General features: G+C 51.0%; 2 protein-coding genes across 6 annotated transcripts in view; one reads left to right on the forward strand and one right to left on the reverse strand.

Moving 5' to 3' along the window:
- LOC140210766 (uncharacterized) overlaps positions 1 to 7,201 on the reverse strand; it is a 28,632-nt gene extending 21,431 nt beyond the window's left edge. The window contains exons 1-2 of one of the 3 annotated variants that reach the window (XM_072280016.1): positions 6,577 to 6,795; positions 3,044 to 3,252 (exon numbers count right to left, since the gene is read on the reverse strand). In XM_072280016.1, coding sequence (XP_072136117.1) covers positions 3,044 to 3,252; positions 6,577 to 6,715 — 348 coding nt within the window. In that variant the 5' untranslated portion in view covers positions 6,716 to 6,795. Of the gene's footprint in view, positions 1 to 3,043; positions 3,253 to 6,576; positions 6,796 to 7,020 lie in introns of those variants that run through there. The other 2 variants (XM_072280017.1, XM_072280018.1) reach the window with 2 other exon arrangements.
- Positions 1 to 21,206, forward strand: part of LOC140210768 (Fanconi anemia core complex-associated protein 24-like) — a 100,292-nt gene that overhangs the window by 71,772 nt on the left and 7,314 nt on the right. Inside the window, exons 1-4 of one of the 3 annotated variants that reach the window (XM_072280019.1) lie at positions 6,755 to 7,079; positions 8,625 to 8,811; positions 9,157 to 9,296; positions 12,834 to 12,986. In XM_072280019.1, the coding sequence (XP_072136120.1) occupies positions 8,685 to 8,811; positions 9,157 to 9,296; positions 12,834 to 12,986 (420 nt within the window). In that variant the 5' untranslated portion in view covers positions 6,755 to 7,079; positions 8,625 to 8,684. Of the gene's footprint in view, positions 1 to 6,754; positions 7,080 to 8,624; positions 8,812 to 9,156; positions 9,297 to 12,833; positions 12,987 to 21,206 lie in introns of those variants that run through there. The other 2 variants (XM_072280021.1, XM_072280020.1) reach the window with 2 other exon arrangements.

Here is a 21,206-nt window from a genome sequence, read left to right on the forward strand (position 1 = left end):
GTCTGTCACCCCCTCCCCAGCGTTCCCCTCGTCTGTCACCCCCTCCCCAGCGTTCCCCTCCTCTGTCACCCCCTCCCCAGCGTTCCACTCGTCTGTCACCCCCTCCCCAGCATTCCTCTTGTCTGATACACCCTCCCCAGCATTCCTCGTCTATTACCCCCTCTCCAGCATTCCCCTCGTCTGTCACCCCCTCCCCAGCATTCCACCTGTCTGTTACCCCCTCCCCAGCATTCCCCTCGTCTGTCACCCCCTCCCCAGCATTCCGCTTGTCTGTTACCCCCTCCCCAGCATTCCGCTTGTCTGTCACCCCTCCCCAGCATTCCCCTCGTCTGTCACTCCCTCCCCAGCGTTCCCCTCGTCTGTCACCCCCTCCCCAGCGTTCCACTCGTCTGTCACCCCCTCCCCAGCATTCCTCTTGTCTGATACGCCCTCCCCAGCATTCCTCGTCGATTACCCCCTCTCCAGCATTCCCCTCGTCTGTCACCCCCTCCCCACCATTCCACCTGTCTGTTACCCACTCCCCAGCATTCCCCTCGTCTGTCACCCCCTCCCCAGCATTCCCCTCATCTGTCACCCCCTCCCCAGCATTCCGCTTGTCTGTCACCCCCTCCCCAGCATTCTCCTCGTCTGTCACCCCCTCCCCAGCATTCCCCTCGTCTGTCACTCCCTCCCCAGCGTTCCCTTCGTCTGTCACCCCCTCCCCAGCGTTCCACTCGTCTGTCACCCCCCTCCCCAGCATTCCCCTTGTCTGATACGCCCTCCCCAGCATTCCTCGTCGATTACCCCCTCTCCAGCATTCCCCTCGTCTGTCACTCCCTCCCCAGCGTTCCCCTCGTCTGTCACCCCCTCCCCAGCGTTCCACTCGTCTGTCACCCCCTCCCCAGCATTCCCCTTGTCTGATACGCCCTCCCCAGCATTCCTCGTCGATTACCCCTCTCCAGCATTCCCCTCGTCTGTCACCCCCTCCCCAGCATTCCACCTGTCTGTTACCCCCTCCCCAGCATTCCCCTCGTCTGTCACCCCCTCCCCAGCATTCCCCTCGTCTGTCACCCCCTCCCCAGCGTTCCACTCGTCTGTCACCCCCTCCCCAGCATTCCCCTTGTCTGATACGCCCTCCCCAGCATTCCTCGTCTATTACCCCCTCTCCAGCATTCCCCTCGTCTGTCACCCCCTCCCCAGCATTCCACCTGTCTGTTACCCCCTCCCCAGCATTCCCCTCGTCTGTCACCCCCTCCCCAGCATTCCCCTCGTCTGTCACCCCCTCCCCAGCATTCCCCTCGTCTGTCACCCCCTCCCCAGCATTCCCCTCGTCTGTCACCCCCTCCCCAGCGTTCCCCTCCTCTGTCACCCCCTCCCCAGCGTTCCACTCGTCTGTCACCCCCCTCCCCAGCATTCCTCTTGTCTGATACACCCTCCCCAGCATTCCTCGTCTATTACCCCCTCTCCAGCATTCCCCTCGTCTGTCACCCCCTCCCCAGCATTCCACCTGTCTGTTACCCCCCTCCCCAGCATTCCCCTCGTCTGTCACCCCCTCCCCAGCATTCCGCTTGTCTGTTACCCCCTCCCCAGCATTCCGCTTGTCTGTCACCCCCTCCCCAGCATTCCCCTCGTCTGTCACCCCCCTCCCCAGCGTTCCCCTCGTCTGTCACCCCCTCCCCAGCGTTCCCCTCGTCTGTCACCCCCTCCCCAGCGTTCCCCTCCTCTGTCACCCCCTCCCCAGCGTTCCACTCGTCTGTCACCCCCCTCCCCAGCATTCCCCTTGTCTGATACACCCTCCCCAGCATTCCTCGTCTATTACCCCCTCTCCAGCATTCCCCTCGTCTGTCACCCCCTCCCCAGCATTCCACCTGTCTGTTACCCCCTCCCCAGCATTCCCCTCGTCTGTCACCCCCTCCCCAGCATTCCCCTCGTCTGTCACCCCCTCCCCAGCATTCCACCTGTCACCCCCTCCCCAGCATTCCCCTTGTCTGTCGCTCCCTCCCCAGTGTTCCACTTGTCTGTCACCCCTCCACAGCGTTCCCCTCATCTGTCACCCCTCCCCAGTGTTCCCCTTGTTTGTCACTCCCTCCCCAGCATTCCGTTTGTCTGTTACCCCTCCCCAGTGTTCCCCTTGTCTGTCACCCCTCCACAGCATTCCCCTCGTCTGTTACCCCCTCCCCAGTGTTCCGTTTGTCTGTCACCCCTCCACACTCCCTGCCCAGACTAGCCGCTGTGTAACTTGATTTCTCAGCTCCCTGCTGGAGGCTGTCATTCTGAGATATTAACTGAGTTCCTCTCTCCACAGAACCTGTCCAACCAGCTCAGCATTTATCTTTATTTCAGCACGTCTTTATCATCACCTTTTGTCCCCATTTTGGGCAGATGGGGTGCATCAGCCGTGGTTGGCAACTTTCAATGTACCTGTGACAAACAAAGCTCATCTGTACATCTTTAATCTTTAACCACCTCGCCACCGTGCCTGTATTACTGAGAGTTACAGGAGACTACAAATACTGAGAAATGACTACCAGCAGCAGGGAGAAGCTTTCTCAGTCTCTGCTGGTGAACCCAGCGCACACCCCCAGTGCTGTCAGCCGCGCACACTGTGCTGTCTGTACAATACATTAGAGGAGAATCAGACCATTCGGCCCGTCGAGTCTGCTTCGACATTCCATCATGGCTGATTTATTAAATCTCTCAACCCCATTCTCCCTTAACTTCTGACACCCTTACTAATCAAGAACCCATCACCCTCTGCTTTAAGTATACTCAATAACTTGGCCTTCTGTCAATGGCAATGAATTCCACAGATTTACCACTCTCTGGCTAAAGAAATTCCTCATCTCCTTTCTAAATGGATGTTCCTCTGTTCTGGAGCTGTATCTTCTGGTCCTAGCCTCTCCCACTATAAGAAACAGCCTCTCCACGCCCACTCTCTTGAGGCCTTTCAATATTCAGTAGGTTCCAATGAGACCCCCCTCCCCCCATCCAGTACCTTGGCTTTGAACACACCACTGACCGCAGAGTGCTGTCAGCCGTGCACACTGGGCTCTTTGTACAATACCTTGGCTTTGAAAGCGATGCAGAGCTTGACGTAGTGGCGATAACTGACGAGGTATGAAGCCTGTTGCCAGACGATGTTTACAAAGTCCACCACCCTCCCATAGTGTTCTGTGCAGCGTCGTGTGACAGCGCTCCACAATGCAGCACAGGCGACTCGAAGTGACAGAGGCCCACTGTCAGTGAGGCTGGCATCCCACCCCCGCAGACAAACTGCAGGAGAAATCACACAGCACTCTGGGTTAATGAGGGCACCACTCCAACCTCAGCTCAGTGCTAGGTAACATGACAGGCTAATAACACGTCCGTTCTCTCAGCCTTGCCACAGTTTGTGTGGATTGCTAATAATGCGAGGTTGGACAAACCTGGGCTGTTTTCTCCGGTGCAGCAGAGCCTGAGGGGAGATCTGATCCAGGTTTACAAGATTGAGAGGCAGAGACAGAGTAGACAGACAGTATCTTTTCCCCAGGGTTCAAATGTCTAATACCAGCGGGCATGCATTAAGATGAGTCAGGTAATTTCAAAGGAGTTGCGAGGGTCAAAATTTATTTTATAAATATAAGGAGTGTTGGGTGCTTGGAACACGCTGCCTGGGGTGGTGCTAGCTGAAATATTAGAGACTTATAAGAGATGTTTAGATAGGCACACGATTGAAAAAAATGGAAGGATATGGGCATTGTGTAAGCAAGAGATTTGTTTAGTTAGCCATTTGATTACTAATCTGTAATTTAATTGGTTTGGCAAAATATTGGGGGCCAAAGTGTCTGTTCCTGTGCTGTATTGTTCTATGAACCATCTGTTCCTCACTGACAATCAAAACAATCACCAAGCTTCAATCCCTGGGCCCCTGTACCTCCCTTTGCACCTGGATCCTCGACTCCCTCATCAAGAGACCACAGTCACTGTGCATCAGAAATAACACAGGAAGCTGAAGAACACACACCCGTCCTCAGTGAGGGTCAGCAGTGGAAAGGGTGAGCAGCTTCAAGTTCCTGAAGATCTCAGCTTCAGATCTCTGAAGATGCACAATCAGATAAGTGAACATGTGAACTATATATATAGTTCGTTGTCCATTCAGAAATCAGATGGAGGTGGGGGAGAACCATCCATGCAAGCCAGAGTGTGGAGGCTGGAAAATACCGACAGCATTCCCCACACTCAAGGGACAAGCATTCTCTTACAACCCAACACATGCATTTGGGAGTGGTGCCACAGTTGTTCTACACTGTGAACAGACAACACACCTGGGCCCATGCACGTAAACAAATGACACCTTTGATCTGCAGAAAGGGGGGGAAAAAACACCCACCACACTTCAAACCCCCCCGAACCCACCTCACCTCCGACCACCCCCGAACCCACCTCACCTCCGACCCCCCCCGAACCCACCTCACCTCCGACCACCCCCGAACCCAGCTCACCTCCGACCACCCCCACCTCCGACCCCCCCCGAACCCACCTCACCTCCGACCCCCCCCGAACCCACCTCACCTCCGACCCCCCCCGAACCCACCTCAACTCCGACCCCCCCGAACCCACCTCAACTCCGACCCCCCCGAACCCAGCTCACCTCCGACCACCCCCACCTCCGACCCCCCCCGAACCCACCTCACCTCCGACCCTCCCCACCTCCGACCCCCCCCCGAACCCACCTCACCTCCGACCCCCCCCGAACCCACCTCACCTCCGACCACCCCCGAACCCAGCTCACCTCCGACCACCCCCACCTCCGACCCCCCCCGAACCCACCTCACCTCCGACCCCCCCCGAACCCACCTCACCTCCGACCACCCCCGAACCCACCTCAACTCCGACCCTCCCGAACCCACCTCACCTCCGACCACCCCCGAACCCAGCTCTCCTCCGACCACCCCCACCTCCGACCCCCCCCCGAACCCACCTCACCTCCGACCCCCCCGAACCCACCTCACCTCCGACCACCCCCCGAACCCAGCTCACCTCCGACCACCCCCACCTCCGACCCCCCCCCGAACCCACCTCAACTCCGACCCCCCCGAACCCACCTCAACTCCGACCCCCCCCGAACCCAGCTCACCTCCGACCCCCCCCACCTCCGACCCTCCCCGAACCCACCTCACCTCCGACCCCCCCGAACCCAGCTCACCTCCGACCACCCCCACCTCCGACCCCCCCCGAACCCACCTCACCTCCGACCCTCCCCACCTCCGACCCCCCCCCCGAACCCACCTCACCTCCGACCCCCCCCCGAACCCACCTCACCTCCGACCACCCCCGAACCCAGCTCACCTCCGACCCCCCCCGAACCCACCTCAACTCCGACCCCCCCGAACCCACCTCAACTCCGACCCCCCCCGAACCCAGCTCACCTCCGACCCCCCCCGAACCCACCTCACCTCCGACCCCCCCCGAACCCACCTCACCTCCGACCCCCCCCGAACCCACCTCAACTCCGACCCCCCCGAACCCACCTCACCTCCGACCCCCCCCGAACCCACCTCACCTCCGACCCCCCCGAACCCACCTCACCTCCGACCCCCCCCCGAACCCACCTCACCTCCGACCCCCCGAACCCACCTCACCTCCGACCCCCCCGAACCCACTTCACCTCCGACCCCCCCGAACCCACCTCAACTCCGACCCCCCCCGAACCCACCTCAACTCCGACCCCCCCCGAACCCACCTCACCTCCGACCACCCCCGAACCCACCTCACCTCCGACCCCCCCCGAACCCACCTCAACTCCGACCCCCCCGAACCCACCTCAACTCCGACCCCCCCGAACCCACCTCAACTCCGACCCCCCCCGAACCCACCTCAACTCCGACCCCCCGAACCCACCTCAACTCCGACCCCCCCCGAACCCACCTCACCTCCGACCCCCCCCGAACCCAGCTCACCTCCGACCCCCCCCGAACCCACCTCACCTCCGACCCCCCCCCGAACCCACCTCACCTCCGACCCCCCCCGAACCCAGCTCACCTCCGACCCCCCCCCGAACCCACCTCACCTCCGACCCCCCCGAACCCACCTCACCTCCGACCCCCCCCGAACCCACCTCACCTCCGACCCCCCGAACCCACCTCACCTCCGACCCCCCCCGAACCCACCTCACCTCCGACCCCCCTGAACCCACCTCACCTCCGACCCCCCCGAACCCACCTCAACTCCGACCCCCCCCCGAACCCACCTCAACTCCGACCCCCCCCGAACCCACCTCAACTCCGACCCCCCCCGAACCCACCTCACCTCCGACCACCCCCGAACCCACCTCACCTCCGACCCCACCTCACCTCCGACCCCCCCCGAACCCACCTCAACTCCGACCCCCCCGAACCCACCTCAACTCCGACCCCCCCGAACCCACCTCAACTTCGACCACCCCCGAACCCAGCTCACCTCCGACCCCCCCCGAACCCACCTCAACTCCGACCCCCCCGAACCCACCTCAACTTCGACCCCCCGAACCCAGCTGACCTCTGACCCCCCTCGACCCGACCCCCCGACCCCACCCACAGCATCTCCCCGCGTCCCGACCCGCCCGGGACCGTCACTCACCCCGCGTCAGCGGCTCCAAGCGGTGCCGGCAACTGTACTCCAGCACCAGGCTGTACACCCGAGACCGGTCGGGCTCTCGGGGTGGAAGAGCGGGACCGGGGACGGGGCCCGGGACCGGGGCCTCTCTGGCCGGCTCCATGGGTCCGACCAACTCCAGACCCACCACCTGTCAACCGGCGACATGTCCCGACATGCAGACAGTCGGCCGGCCGGCCAGAATGAGCGGCTGCGCACCACTGACCAATCAGCGATACGACCTGCCAGAAACCACCAATCACAGCCGTGTTGGCATCTGATTGGCTACTGGTCCATTTAAATCTACTGCCCCCTGTGCCGCCATCACCAACCGGATCGTCTCTCTCTCGGCTGCCCGCTGCTCACCAGGATCGCCGGCCCTCCTCTCTCACCACCACTTCGGGCCCCGAACGGGGAGGCGACACTCACCTGTGGCCCTGTTGTGCTCATTGTCCGGGTCCGGGTCCGCTGCGGCCTCCTGTATATCGGTGAGGCCCGACGCAGAGGGAGACCGCTTGGGAACACACGCCGCCAGGCCTGCTGAGTTCCGCCAGCACTGTGTGTGTTTGTCGCTGGGATTTCCAGCACCGGCAGATGTTCTCCTGTTTCTGATAGCATGAATTTCCGGCAATGTCCCCCCTCCACCTTTCTCCATGTCCCATCCCCTCGCCCCCCTCCCCCCTTTCTTTCTCCCATGGCCCTCCTGCCTCTTTCACCAAACTTTCCGGCTCTTTACTTCATCCCTCCTCCTCCAGGTTTCACCTGTCACCTGGTTCTCTCTCCCTCCCCACATTTTAAATCTACCCCACAGCCAGCCAGCCCTGCCGAGGGTCTCGGCCGGAAGCTCCTTTCCATAGATGCTCAGTCCTCCAGCATTTCCCGTGTCTGTACATTTTCCATTGTATACGGCGAAAATTGATTGGGTACGCTGTGTGCAGGTACAGATACTATTGGTTACTATGTCCATCAATCATCATAACTCGATAAGCTATTGGTGAGAACGGGAAGATCAGTCTGAGGGCGGGAAGTAGTCGGACTAAGTGAGTGGCAGTCTGCGGCAACGATTCACATACACACTGCCTTTGCCTCGGATCATTGGCATCCCCCCTCACCTCCCCACTCCCCTCAACTTCACAACCCAGACCCCCCCCCACACACACCCCCTTCATCTGTCACAGTCCAGACCCTCAGCCTTCCCCCACCCCCTCCCTCAACTTCACAACCCAGACCCCCCCCCCACACACGCACCCCCTTCATCTCTCACAGTCCAGAACCCCCCACACACACCCTCCCTTCATCTCCCTTGTAGATGAACTTGGAGCAGACTCAGGCCATGCGGTCATGAGTGTACAGGAAGTACTTTGTAGGAGGCTGAGCACCAGTCTTTAGAATAATCATAATGGAGGCGTTGCTGCCTGTCCTTACTGATAGCAATCTGTTGGCCAATAGTCAAGGACCCAGTTGCAGAGGGAAGCATTAACTCCCAAGGTCTGGAGTTTGCTTGGAATTCTAGAGTTGAAGGCAGAACTATAGTCAGTAGACTATATGTCTGATGTTGGTGTCTTCACAGTACAGATGCACAAGCGATGAATGTAAAGCCAGGGAGATGGTGTTATACCATCAATAGGCAAGTTGCAGTGGGGCGAGGTTATCTGGAAAGCTGGAGTTGATGTGTGTCATGGACCAGACTCTTGAAACACTTCATAATAGGAGATGTTAGTTGTCAAGGCATGTTACCTTGTTTTCTCAGGTACCAGGATGATAGTGTTCTTCTTAAAGATTGAAGCAGGGAGAAGTTAAAAATGTCTGCAAATACCTCACCAGCTGATCTGAGCTGGACGAAAGGACATAACCGAGGACACCATCCAGGCCCAGTGCTTCCCACGGGTTCATGTGCATCAAAGGTGGCGGGTGGTGACATACCAATCTGCTTCTGTTCCTAATGTAGCTGGAATGCGTTAATCTCATCGGGAGGGGATGTGCTGTTGTTGCCAATGTCATCCCATCCATTTGTATTTCTGTTTATCTCCCAGGCATGTTCTGCAGAGCCACGCGTGACAGGTTTTCAGGCACGCTCACTGGGTGACGGTTCCATGGATGCATTACTGAATCCGAGCGTGTGTAGCACTCCGGTCCGAGCAGGGGCTAGTGCAGTTCCCTTTGGACACGTGATTGTGAATGAGAAGTGGAGGGGTTCAGAGCTGGCTCTCGGCTGTCAGGGTAAGTGGGAAAGACTGGGAACAGACTGGCAGGACTGCTCCCTCTGCATCAAACCTCACTTGCCTCTTCCTCTCTCCAGCCCGTGGCCTGGCCCTGTTAACCCCACCCAGTGGTCTAGGCCATTATCCTGCCGAGGCCTCCCATCTCCAGCACTCTGAATGAAAATCTCATTGTGACTTTGTGACTTCCATCAGAATGATAGCAACTCCCTCACCCTCTGTCACTCCTCTGTCCTCCCTCCACCTCAGCTGCTCCCCCTCTCCTCAGCTCACTTCCACCTCTGCACTGTCCTTTTAATCTCAGAAACGTGGCTGACTGAGTGCTCTCGCATGCTGTTCCCTCCAGGCAGGATTACTGTCGTGTTTGAGGATGGTTTGGGCCTGGTCGATTTCCACCTCTCCAAACGACTCTGTGTCTTGTACATTTCTGAGGCAGACCTCGTGGCCGGAAATGGTTACAAAAGGAAACTTGTGCGATTTCGGAATGTAAGTCAGAATAGTTTCTCTTGGGCTAAGATATTGCCTGTTTCTGTCAAGTTCAGAGAAACATATCAGAATCAGGTTTATCACCACCAGCATATGTCGTGAAATTTGTTAACTTAGCAGCAGTTCAGTGCAATACATGATAACAAAGATCAGCCATGGTTGAATGGTGGAGCAGACTCGATAGGTCAGATGTCTTTGGGAAAAAATAAATAAGCAAATCAATTACAGTAAGTATAAGACCATAAGATGTAGGAGCAGAAGTCGGCCATTCAGCCCATCGAGTCTGCTCTACATTCAATCATGGCTGATCCAATTCTTCCACTCATCTCCACTCCCCTGCCTTCTCCCCATACCCTTTGATGCCCTGGCTAATCAAGAACCTATCTATCTCTGCCTTAAATACGCCCAATGACTTGGCCTCCACAGCCACTTGTGGCAACAAATTCCACAGATTTACCACCCTCTGACTAAAGTAATTTCTCCACATCTCAGTTCTAAATGTCAGTCAACATCTCGGTCCTTCAATCCTGAAGTCGTGCCCTCTTGTCCTAGAATCTCTGACCATGGGAAATAACTTTGCCATATCTAATGGTTTAGGCCTTTTAACAGTTGGAATGTTTCTATGAAATCTCCCTCTTATTCTCCTGAACTCCAGGGAATACAGCCCAAGAGCTGCCAGATGTTCCTCATATGGTAACCCTTTCATTCCTGGAATCATTCTCGTGAATATTCTCCGAACCCTCTCCAATGTCAGTATATCCTTTCTAAAATAAGGAGCCCAAAACTGCACACAATACTCCAGGTGTGGTCTCACGAGCGCCTTATAGAGCCTCAGCATCACATCCCTGCTCTTATATTCTATACCTCTAGAAATGAGTGCCAACATTGCATTCGTCGTCTTCACAACCGACTCAACCTGGAGGTTAACCTTTAGGATATCTTGCACAAGGACGCCCAAGTCCCTTTGCATCTCTGCATTTTGAATTCTCTCCCCATTTAAATAACAGTCCATACACTTTCCAACATTGTATTTCATTTGCCACTTCTTTGCCCATTTCCCTAAACTATCCAAGTCACTCTGCAGGCTCTCTGTTTCCTCAACACTACCCACTCCTCCACCTATCTTTGTATCATCGGCAAATTTAGCCACAATCCATTAATTCCATAATCCAAATCATTGATGTACATCGTAAAAAGCAGCGGTCCCAACACCGACCCCTGTGGAACTCCACTGGTAATCGACAGCCAGAATAGGTTCCTTTTATTCCCACTCTCTGTTTTCTGCCGACCAGCCAATGCTCCACCCATGCTAGTAACTTCCCTGTAATTCCATGGGCTCTTAACTTGCTAAACAGCCTCATGTGCGGCACCTTGTCAAAGGCTTTCTGAAAATCCAAGTACACCATATCTACTGCATCTCCTTTGTCTACCCTGTTTGTAATTTCTTCAAAGAATTGCAGTAGGTTTGTTAGGCAGGATTTTCCTTTCAGGAAACCATGCTGGCTTTGGCCTATTTTGTCATGTGCCTCCAGGTGCTCCATAATCTCATCCCTAACAATCGATTCCAACAACTTCCCAACCACCGACATCGGGCTAACAGGTCTATAGTTTCCTTTCTGCTGCCTCCCACCCTTCTTAAAAAGCGGAGTAATATTTGCAATTTTCCAGTCATCCGGTACAATGCCAGAATCTATCGATTCTTGAAAGATCATCGTTAATGCCTCCGCAAACTCTCCAGCTACTTCCTTCAGAACCCGGGGATGCATTCCATCAGGTCCAGGAGATTTATCCACCCTCAGACCATTAAGCTTCCTGAGCACCTTCTCAGTCGTAACTTTCACTGCATATACTTCATTTCCCTGACACTCTTGAATGTCCAGTATACTGCGGACGTCTTCCACTGTGAAGACTGATGCAAAATACACATTCAGTTCGTCTGCCATCTCTGCATCTCTCATTACAATATCTCCAGCGTCATTTTGTATTGGTCCTATATATATATATCCTCAACTCTCTTTTATCCTTTATATACTTTAAAAAAAAAAAAAGCTTTTAATACCTTCTTGGATATTAGTCGCCAGCTTCCTTTGATAATTCATCTTTTCCTTCCTAATAAGTATATGTGTATATTAAATAGTTAAATTAAAAATAGTGTAAACAGAAATAATAAAAGTTAGGTAGTGTTCATGGGTTCAGTGTCCACTTTGGGATCAGATGGCAGAGGGGAATCACTGAGTGTGTGCCTTCAGGCTTCTGTACCTTCTACCTGATGGTAACAGTGAGAAAAGGGAATGTCCTGAGTAATGTACATAGAATGCATTCAGTTCATCGGGAGGGGATGTGCTGATGTTAGCTATGTTTGCTTCTCTCTCGTCCCATCCATTTTGATGATAATGGACGTTGCCTTTCTGAGGCACCACTCCTTGAAGATGTCTTGGATACTATGGGGGCTAGTACCCAAGATGGAGCTGATTAATTTTACAACTTTCTGTAGCTTCTTTCAGTAGCCCTCAGCCCCCATACCAGACAGTGATGCAGCCTGTCAGAATGCTCTCCACACTACATCTGTAGAAGTTTTTGAGTGTCTTGGGTGACAAACCAAACCTCCTCAAACTCGGAATGAAATGTAGCCGGATTTAAATGTAAAGGAGGAGGAGCTGTTCGGTCTCTGGAATGTATTCCATTCAGTAGGATCTTGGCCTCCCACCGCTTTCTCAATGTTCCCACACCCCTCTGTTGGTTGTAGTTTGAATAACACAGTCCCTTCCTCAAATCATGCACTAGTATTTTCACTGTTCAAGAATTAAGATTATTTAGTGTCATTTACAGTATGTATGTGTAAAGGAGAATGAAATAATTGTTACTCCGGATCAGATGCAGCACAAAAAAACTGAGAATAATAATAATAAATCCATAATAAATATAAATACACAAGACCAGAGGTGTTTGTACAGAAGGTGACTCTGACAAGAAATCATAAAGTGGTGGTTGGGGTGTGGAGATGTGGATTAGTGGGTAGAAACGTTGATGAGACATGCTGCTTGGGAAAGTAACTGCTTTGGACTGATCCACAAAGGGTGCCAGGCACCCAGAGAACGGGACTTACTCAGAGTGCAGCGGAGATCACGAGGGGTTCCAGATGGTTTTCAATGTGTGCTGTCTCTCCTAGCGAGGCAACCTACTGCTTTTTATAGGTAACTTGGGGACAGAACCACTAACAGGCAAATGCTTGAAAAAGCAGGTCAGAGAGGGATGTGGGATTCGTGTGAGCAAGTGGGATCAGTATAGGAGGGTGAGATCGTTAACACAGGTCAGAGAGGGATGTGGGATTCAGGTGAGCAAGTGGGATCAGTATAGCAGGGTGAGCATTAACACTGAGGTCAGAGAGGGATTTGAGATTCGTGTGAGCAAGTGGGATCAGTACAGGAGGGTCAGATGGTTAATACAGTGAGCTACAGGGCCTGTTTCTGTGCTGTACAACAAGGCATTGGAAATCCTTCCATCTGTTTCTTTTGCCCCTTTCCCCACTGAAACCAGGCGAGCACGTTGAACGGGGTAGTGCTAGTGGAGAAGACTCGGCTGAGTGAGCAGTATTTTGCGGGGGTGCAGAAGTTTGTCGTGTTGGAACTGGGCCTGACGCTGTTACCTGTGGCTAGTCAGTCTGAGGCTGCACAGCTCATTGCCCAGCTGGTAAGTGACCTTCCCTCGTGCCTCAGTGCATGTTCAGTGGGCACATCTCTAGCACGTGCATGACCCGTGTGTGGAGGCAGTGTTGAGCCTCTCTGTACCCAGCTCTTGTTTCTTCCATCCTCAGAAACTGTTGGAAACGGTGAGCAGAATGGCTGATGTTACAGGATAGTGACTCCTCGCAAAGACTGCAGGGTGTGGAGGTGGGAACTCTGAGTGGAGAGCAGAGGTGGGGAAACAGTGATGATTAGGAGGGAACTGTACCACTCCTATGTACACTAGGGCTTGGAGCAGGGATAGCAAATCTTTGAGAGTGTGTGCCCAGACTGCTGATGATCTAAAAAAAATTCCCCCTCGTGCCATGGTAATTTTGAGCAGAGATTTTCATTGATGAATTAGTAACAGTAATTATAGACTTTAAGAATGAGGGATGAGTTCTGTTGCTTAGTTACGTGTATACATGGTACAGACTAGATGGGCTGTAGTGTTCTATGACAAAGCTATTAATCTAGTCCTATTGATCTTCACCTAGGCCATAGCCCTCAATCCCTGTCCCATCCACGTACCTATCCAAGTTTCGCTTAAGTGTTGAAATTAAAACTCTTAGCCACCACTTCCACTAGCAAGCACGTTGTTCCACAGTCTCACCACAATTCGAGTGAAGAAGTTCCCCCCTTGGGTTCCCCTTGAATACCTTTCGCCTTCAATCTATGACCACTAGTTTTAGTCTCATCCAAAAAGCCTGCTTGTGTTTACCCTAAATATACCACTCAATTTTGTAAGCCACTATCAAATCTGCCTTCATTCTCCTACACTCCAGGAAATAAAGTCCCAATCATTTCAACCTTTCCCTGTAATCCAGGTCCTCAAGTCCTGATAACATCCTTGTAATTTTTTTCAGTATTCTTTCAATAAAATTATAGGAAATTCAGATTGAAATATTTCAAAAAACCTGTTCAAAAAAGATTAATCTTTTAAAAAGGCAATTGAAAATTAAATGTCATGGAGGTGCTAAACTATATTCAGTAGTTTACTAGGTCCTTTTTACAAACGTAGTACATGCAGTACTTACCATAATTGTCACTGAATGTCCAGTGTTCACTCACAATCAACAGAAGAAAAAATGTAAGCAGAGCAAAGCCAATGCAAATTAGCCCAACGGTTTACAATCCAACACCAGGGATTTCAAAACGTGTTATCCACCATCACATGCTGTTGCAAGTGTCCTGGTGAGTCCAATGTCTAGGTGAGACGTTTTCTACAAAAACATCTCTCTTCTCTCGGGTTGTAAAACATTATTGGCTGTTTTATTTGGAAGTAAAGATAGTTATTATGTAGCTTTTTATTATGGGTGAGGTTTAAAGAATCAAGAGGTGGCACTGCATGCCATGTGTCAATATAATAAAAGCCAAAGAGAGGGCAAATAACATAGCAGGAATTAGTGGGAAGGTAGAGGATTGGGAAGCTTTTAAAAACCAATTAAAGCAAACCATAAGGAGAGAAAAGATGAAATATGAAGATAAGCTAGTCAATAATATAAAAGAGGATGCAAAAGGTTTTTTGTAAATTTACAAGAGAGGCAAAGAGTGGATAATTGACCAGTGGAAAATAACGCTGGAGAAGTAGTAATAGGAATAAAGAAATGGTGGAGGAATGAGTAAGTATTTGGTGTTAGTCTTCACTGTGGAAGACACTGGCAGTATGCCTGAAATTCTAAGGTGTCAAGGAAGAAATGGGTGTAGTTGCTATGACTAAAGAGAAGGTTCTTGGGAAGCTGAAAGGTCTGAAGGCGGACAAGTCACCTGGACCAGATGGACTACATACCAGAGTTCTGAAACAGGTGGCTGAAGAGATAGAGACAATTGTAATGATCTTTCAAGAATCACTAGATTCTGGAATGGTTCTGGAGAACTGGAAAATTGCAAATGTCACTCCATTCTTTAAGAAGAGAGGGAGGCATAAGAAAGGATATTATAGGCTAGTTAGCCTGACTTCAGTGGTTAGGAAGATGTTGGAATTCATTAGTAAGGATCAAGTTTCAGGGTACTTGGATGCACATGATAAAATAGTCCAAAGTCAGCATGATTTCCCCAAGGGAAGATTTTGCCTGACAAATCTGTTGGAATTCTTTGAGGAATAAAGATGAAGGTAGAGCAGTGGATCTAGTGTTAATGGATTTCATTGAAGCATTTGATAAGGTTCCCCATGCGAGGCTCATTCAGAAAGTAATGAACGGTGGGATCCAAGGAGACCTTGCTCTGTGGATCCAGAACTGGCTTGCCCACAAGGCGAAGGGTGGTTGTGGATAATTCATATTCTGCATGGAGGTCGGTGACCAGTGGTGTTCCACAGGGATCTGTTCTGGGACACCTCCTCTTTGTGATTTTTATAAACGACCTGGATGAACATAGAATATTATAGCACAGTACAGGCCCTTCAGCCCACAATGTTGTGCCGACCCTCACACCCTGCCTCCCATATAAGCCCCCACCTTAGGTTCCTCCATATACCTGTCTAGTAGTCTCTTAAACTTCACTAGTGTATCTGCCTCCACCACTGACTCAGACAGTGCATTCCACGCACTAACCACTCTCTGAGTAAAAAACCTTCCTCTAATATCCCCCCTTGAACTTCCCACCCCTTACCTTAAAGCCATGTCCTCTTGTATTGAGCTGTGGTGCCCTGGGGAAGAGGCGCTGGCTATCCACTCTATCTATTCCTCTTATTATCTTGTACACCTCTATCATGTCTCCTCTCATCCTCCTCCTCTCCAAAGAGTAAAGCCCTAGCTCCCTTAATCTCTGATCATAATGCATACTTTCTAAACCAGGCAGCATCCTGGTAAATCTCCTCTGTACCCTTTCCAATGCTTCCACATCCTTCCTATAGTGAGGCAACCAGAACTGGACACAGTACTCCAAGTGTGGCCTAACCAGAGTTTTATAGAGCTGCATCATAACATCGCGACTCTTAAACTCTATCCCTCGACTTATGAAAGCTAACACCCCATGAACTTTCTTAACCACCCTATCCACCTGTGAGGCAACTTTCAGGGATCTGTGGACATGTACCCCGAGATCCCTCTGCTCCTCCACACTACCAAGTATCCTGCCATTTACTTTGTACTCTGCCTTGGAATTTGTCCTTCCAAAGTGTACCACCTCACACTTCTCCGGGTTGAACTCCATTTGCCACTTCTCAGCCCACTTCTGCATCCTATCAATGTCTCTCCGCAATCTTTGACAATCCTCTACACTATCTACAACACCACCAATCTTTGTGTCATCTGCAAACTTGCCAACCCACCCGTCAACCCCCACATCCAGGTCGTTAATAAAAATCACGAAAAGTAGAGGTCCCAGAACAGATCCTTGTGGGACACCACTAGTCACAATCCTCCAATCTGAATGTACTCGCTCCACCACCACCCTCTGCCTTCTGCAGGCAAACCAATTCTGAATCCACCTGGCCAAACTTCCCTGGATCCCATGCCTTTAACTTTCTGAATAAGCCTACCGTGTGGAACCTTGTCAAATGCCTTACTAAAATCCATATAGATCACATCCACTGCACCACCCTCATCTATATGCCTGGTCACCTCCTCAAAGAACTCTATCAGGCTTGTTAGACATGATCTGCCCTTCACAAAGCTATGCTGACTGTCCCTGATCAGACCATGATTCTCTAAATGCCTATAGATCCTATCTCTAAGAATCTTTTCCAACAGCTTTCCCACCACAGACGTAAGGCTCACTGGTCTATAATTACCTGGACTATCCCTACTACCTTTTTTGAACAAGGGAACAACACTCGCCTCCCTCCAATCCTCCGGTACCATTCCCGTGGACAACGAGGACATAAAGATCCTAGCCAGAGGCTCAGCAATCTCTTCTCTCACCTCGTGGAGCAGCCTGGGGAATATTCCGTCAGGCCCCGGGGACTTATCTGTCCTAATGTATTTTAACAACTCCAACACCTCCTCTCCTTTAATATCAACATGCTCCAGAACATCAACCTCACTCATATTGTCCTCACCATCATCAAGTTCCCTCTCATTGGTGAATACTGAAGAGAAGGATTCATTGAGGACCTCACTCACTTCCACAGCCTCCAGGCACATCTTCCCACCTTTATCTCTAATCTGTCCTACCTTCACTCCTGTCATCCTTTTTTCTACACATAATTGAAGAATGCCTTGGGGTTTTCCTTTACCCTACTCGCCAAGGCCTTCTCATGATGCCCCCTTCTTGCTCTTCTCAGCCCCTTCTTAAGCTCCTTTCTTGCTTCCCTATATTCCTCAATAGACCCATCTGATCCTTGCTTCCTAAACCTCATGTATGCTGCCTTCTTCCTCCTGACTAGATTTTCCACCTCACTTGTCACCCATGGTTCCTTCACCCTACCATACTTTATCTTCCTCACCGGGACAAATTTATCCCTTACATCCTGCAAGAGATCTCTAAACACCGACCACATGTCCATAGTACATTTCCCTGCAAAAACATCATCCCAATTCACACCCGCAAGTTCTAGCCTTATAGCCTCATAATTTGCCCTTCCCCAATTAAAAATTTTCCTGTCCTTTCTGATTCTATCCTTTTCCATGATAATGCTGAAGGCCAGGGAGCGGTGGTCACTGTCCCCCAGATGCTCACCCACTGAGAGATCTGTGACCTGACCCGGTTCATTACCTAGTACTAGATCTAGTATGGCATTCCCCCTGGTTGGCCTGTCCACATACTGGAAGTAGAAGGGTGGATTAGTAAGTTTGATGATAGAAAAGTTGGGGATGTTGTGGGTAGTCTGGAGGGCTGTCAGAGTGGGACATCAATAGGATGCAGAACTAGGCTGAGAAGTGGCAGATGGAGTTCAACCCAGATAAGTGTGAGGTGGTTCATTTTGGTAGGTCAAATATAATGGCAGAATATAGTGATGGTAAGAGTCTTGGCAGTGGGGAGGATCAGCAAGATATTGGGGTCCGTGTCCATAGGTCACTCAAAGCTGCTGCGCGGGTTGACAGTGTTGTTAAGAAGGCGTAGGGTGTGTTGGCGTTCATCAACTGTGGGATTGAGTTCAAGAGCCGTGAGGTAATGTAACAGCTATATAAGACCTTAATTAGACCCCACTGAGTACTGTGTTCAGTTCTGGTCACCTCTCTACAGGAAGGATGTGGATACTATAGAGAGAGTGCAGAGGAGATTTACAAGGTTGTTGCCTGGATTGGAGAGCATGCCTTATGGGAGTAGGTTGAGTGAACTTGGTCTTTTCTCCTTGGAGCAGCGGAGGATGAGAGGTGACCTGATAGAGGTGTACAAGATGATGAGAGGCATTGATTGTGTGGATAGTCAGAGGCTTTTCCCAGGGCTGAAATGACTAGCACAAGGGGGCACAGTTTTTAAGGTGCTTGGAAGTAGATACAGAGGAGATGTCAGAGGTAAGTTTTTGACGCAGAGATTGGTGGGTGCGTGGAATGGGCTGCCAGCAACGGTGGTGGAGGTGGATACGATAGGGTCTTTTAAGAGACTCTTAGATAGGTACATGGAGCTTAGCAAAATAGAGGGCCATGTGGTAGGGAAATTCTAAGCAATTTCTAGAGTAGGTTGTATGGTCTACACAACATTGTGGGCCAAAGGGCCTGTAATGTGCTGTAGGTTTCTATGTTCAAATAACAGGCAGGATAGACAGAGCCAGTGGATGTTGTTTACTGGGATTTTCAGAAGGTATTTCATGAGGTGCCACACCTGAGGCTGCTTAACAAGAGAAGAGCCCATGGTATTACAGGAAAAATACTAGCATAGGTAGAGCATTGACTGGTTGGCAGGAGGCAAAGAGTGGGAATAAAGAGAGCCTTTTCTGATTGGCTGCCAGTGACTAGTGGGGTTCTGCAGGGGTTGGTGTTGGGACTGCTCCTTTTCCCGTTATAGGTCGATGATTTGCGGCAATATGAAGATAGGTAGAGGGGCAGGTAATGTTGCAGAACCTGGGATTCTGCAGAAGGACTTGGACAGATTAGGAGAATGGACAACAAAGTGGCAGATGGAATACCCAGATGGTGTGTGTGGTCATCCATTGAGGTAGAAGGAATAAAGGCATAGACTACTTTCTAAATGGTGAGAAAATTAAAGAAAACAAGGTTCAAAGGTACTTTGGAATCCTCATGCAGGATTTCTTGAAGATTAATTTGTAGGTTGAGTAGGTGGTAAGGAAGACAAATGCAATGTTATCATTCATTTTGAGAGGACTGAAATAGAGATCTGTGATGTAATGTTGTTTGAAGTATTGTGAGCAGCTTTGGGCACCTTATCTAAGAAAAGATGTGCAGGCATTGGAGAGAGTTCAGAGGAGGTTTACGAGAATTATTCTGGGAAGGAAAGGGTTGACGTATTGAGGAGTGTTTGATGGCTGTCTTCCTGTACTTTGTTAGTTTAGAAAAATGTGGAAGGATCTCATTGAAACCTGTCGAATATTGATGGAGTAAATGTGGAGAGGATGTTTCCAATAGCGGAGGAGTCTAGGGCCAGAGGGCACAGGCTCAGAATAAAGGGACATACATTTAGGACATTAATCTTCCAGATTAGGAGGAATTTTGAATTTCTTTAGCCAGGGGTGGTGAATCTGAGGAATCCTGGGCTAGTAGTTGAGTGCATTTGCAACAGATTGATCGGTTCTTGATTAGTCGGGGCATTAAAGGTTATGGGGAGAAGACAGGAGAATTGGGTTGAGAGGGATAACAAATCAGCCAGGATGGAATGGTGGAGCAGACTTGCAGCTGAACGGCCTAATTGTGCTCCTGTGTCTTATAGTCTTAAGATTTTAATGCCATTTTGGGCAGTCATGCCATAGAGCAATACAATTCGAATACAGACCCATCAGCAACATCAGCTACATGCCAACCACATTGTCCAACTAGCTTGTCCCAACTCTCTGCAAGAGTTCGTGAATGGTTTTATTGCTGTGTCCCTCTCTCCGATCTTGTCGCTGTAGCCCAGAGACTGGATTCTGCCCTTCTGTATTGTCACACATTTCCCTGTCACTCTCACCAGAGTCCTCTTCTGTACTTGCTTGAAATTTATTAACTCAGCCTTTCCCAAAGCTGATGTGAATCTTTTTACCCTGAAGTATGTAACTGTTCCTCTCTCCACAGCTGAGAGCTTCTAGCACCCTCTGTTTCCACAGCATCACTGGCACTCGCAGTCTCTGTGCGGGCTGGAGGCCAACAGACATAGTGTGGATAGAGGCCCTTTGGCCCATTGAGCTGCTCCTATCTGTCCTTAGTACCAGATCTGTGTTTGATAAAGTTCCTGTGACTCAGGCTGAGAGGCTTTATCACCGACACTCTGTGTCCACTGTTGGTGGGACTCTATTCTCCAACCAAAGTGCTGGGGTAAACAAGAGATTCTACAGATGCAGAAAATCCAGAACAACACGCGGAAAACGCTGCAGGAACTCAGCAGGTCAGGCGGCGTCTGTGGAGAGGAATTAACAGTCGATGTTTTGGGCTGAAGCCCTTCTTCAGGACTGGAAAGGAAAGGGGAAGATGCCAAAAGATAAGGTGGGGAGAGGAGGAGAGGACAAGCTGGAAAGTATCGGGTGAAGCCAGGTGGATGGGGAGGGAATGAAGAGAGAAGCCAGGAGGTGAAGGGTGGAAAAGGCAAAGGGCTGGAAAAGGAGGAATCTGTTAGAAGAGGAGAGTGGACCATGGGAGAAGGGGAAGGAAGAGGGCACCAGGGGGAGATGATGGGTGAGGAGAAGTGGTAGGAGGCCAGAGTGGAGAGTGAAAGAGGGAGAGGAAAACTTACGAGGAGAAAAATTGATGTTCGTGTCAGGTTGAAGGGTACCTAAAGAGAAGTTGCTCTTGTACCCTGAGAATGGCCTCACCATGGCAGAGGAGGTGGCCTTGGACTGACATGTCAGAACAGGAATGGGGATAGGAATTAAATTGGTTCGTCACCAGGAAATATTAATTTTTGGCAGGTTGATTAGGAGCAAGGATACTGGTTGATTGTGTCTTAATTCAGCTAAAGTTCCCTGGTTGGAATTCCTGTGTTCTGGTCCAGGTCTGATCTGTTTGAGATCTCTCCTGGAAACTGATTAACACGGTGGTTAGAACGTAGAACTGTACGGCACAGGTTCAGGCCCCGAGCCCACAATGTTGTGCCGAACCAATTAAATTGGTAATCAAATGGCCAACAGATCTCTTCTGTCTAGACAATGTTCATATCC

The sequence above is a fragment of the Mobula birostris genome, chromosome 15, assembly GCF_030028105.1.
Source record: "Mobula birostris isolate sMobBir1 chromosome 15, sMobBir1.hap1, whole genome shotgun sequence".
Taxonomy (NCBI): Eukaryota; Metazoa; Chordata; class Chondrichthyes; order Myliobatiformes; family Myliobatidae; genus Mobula; species Mobula birostris.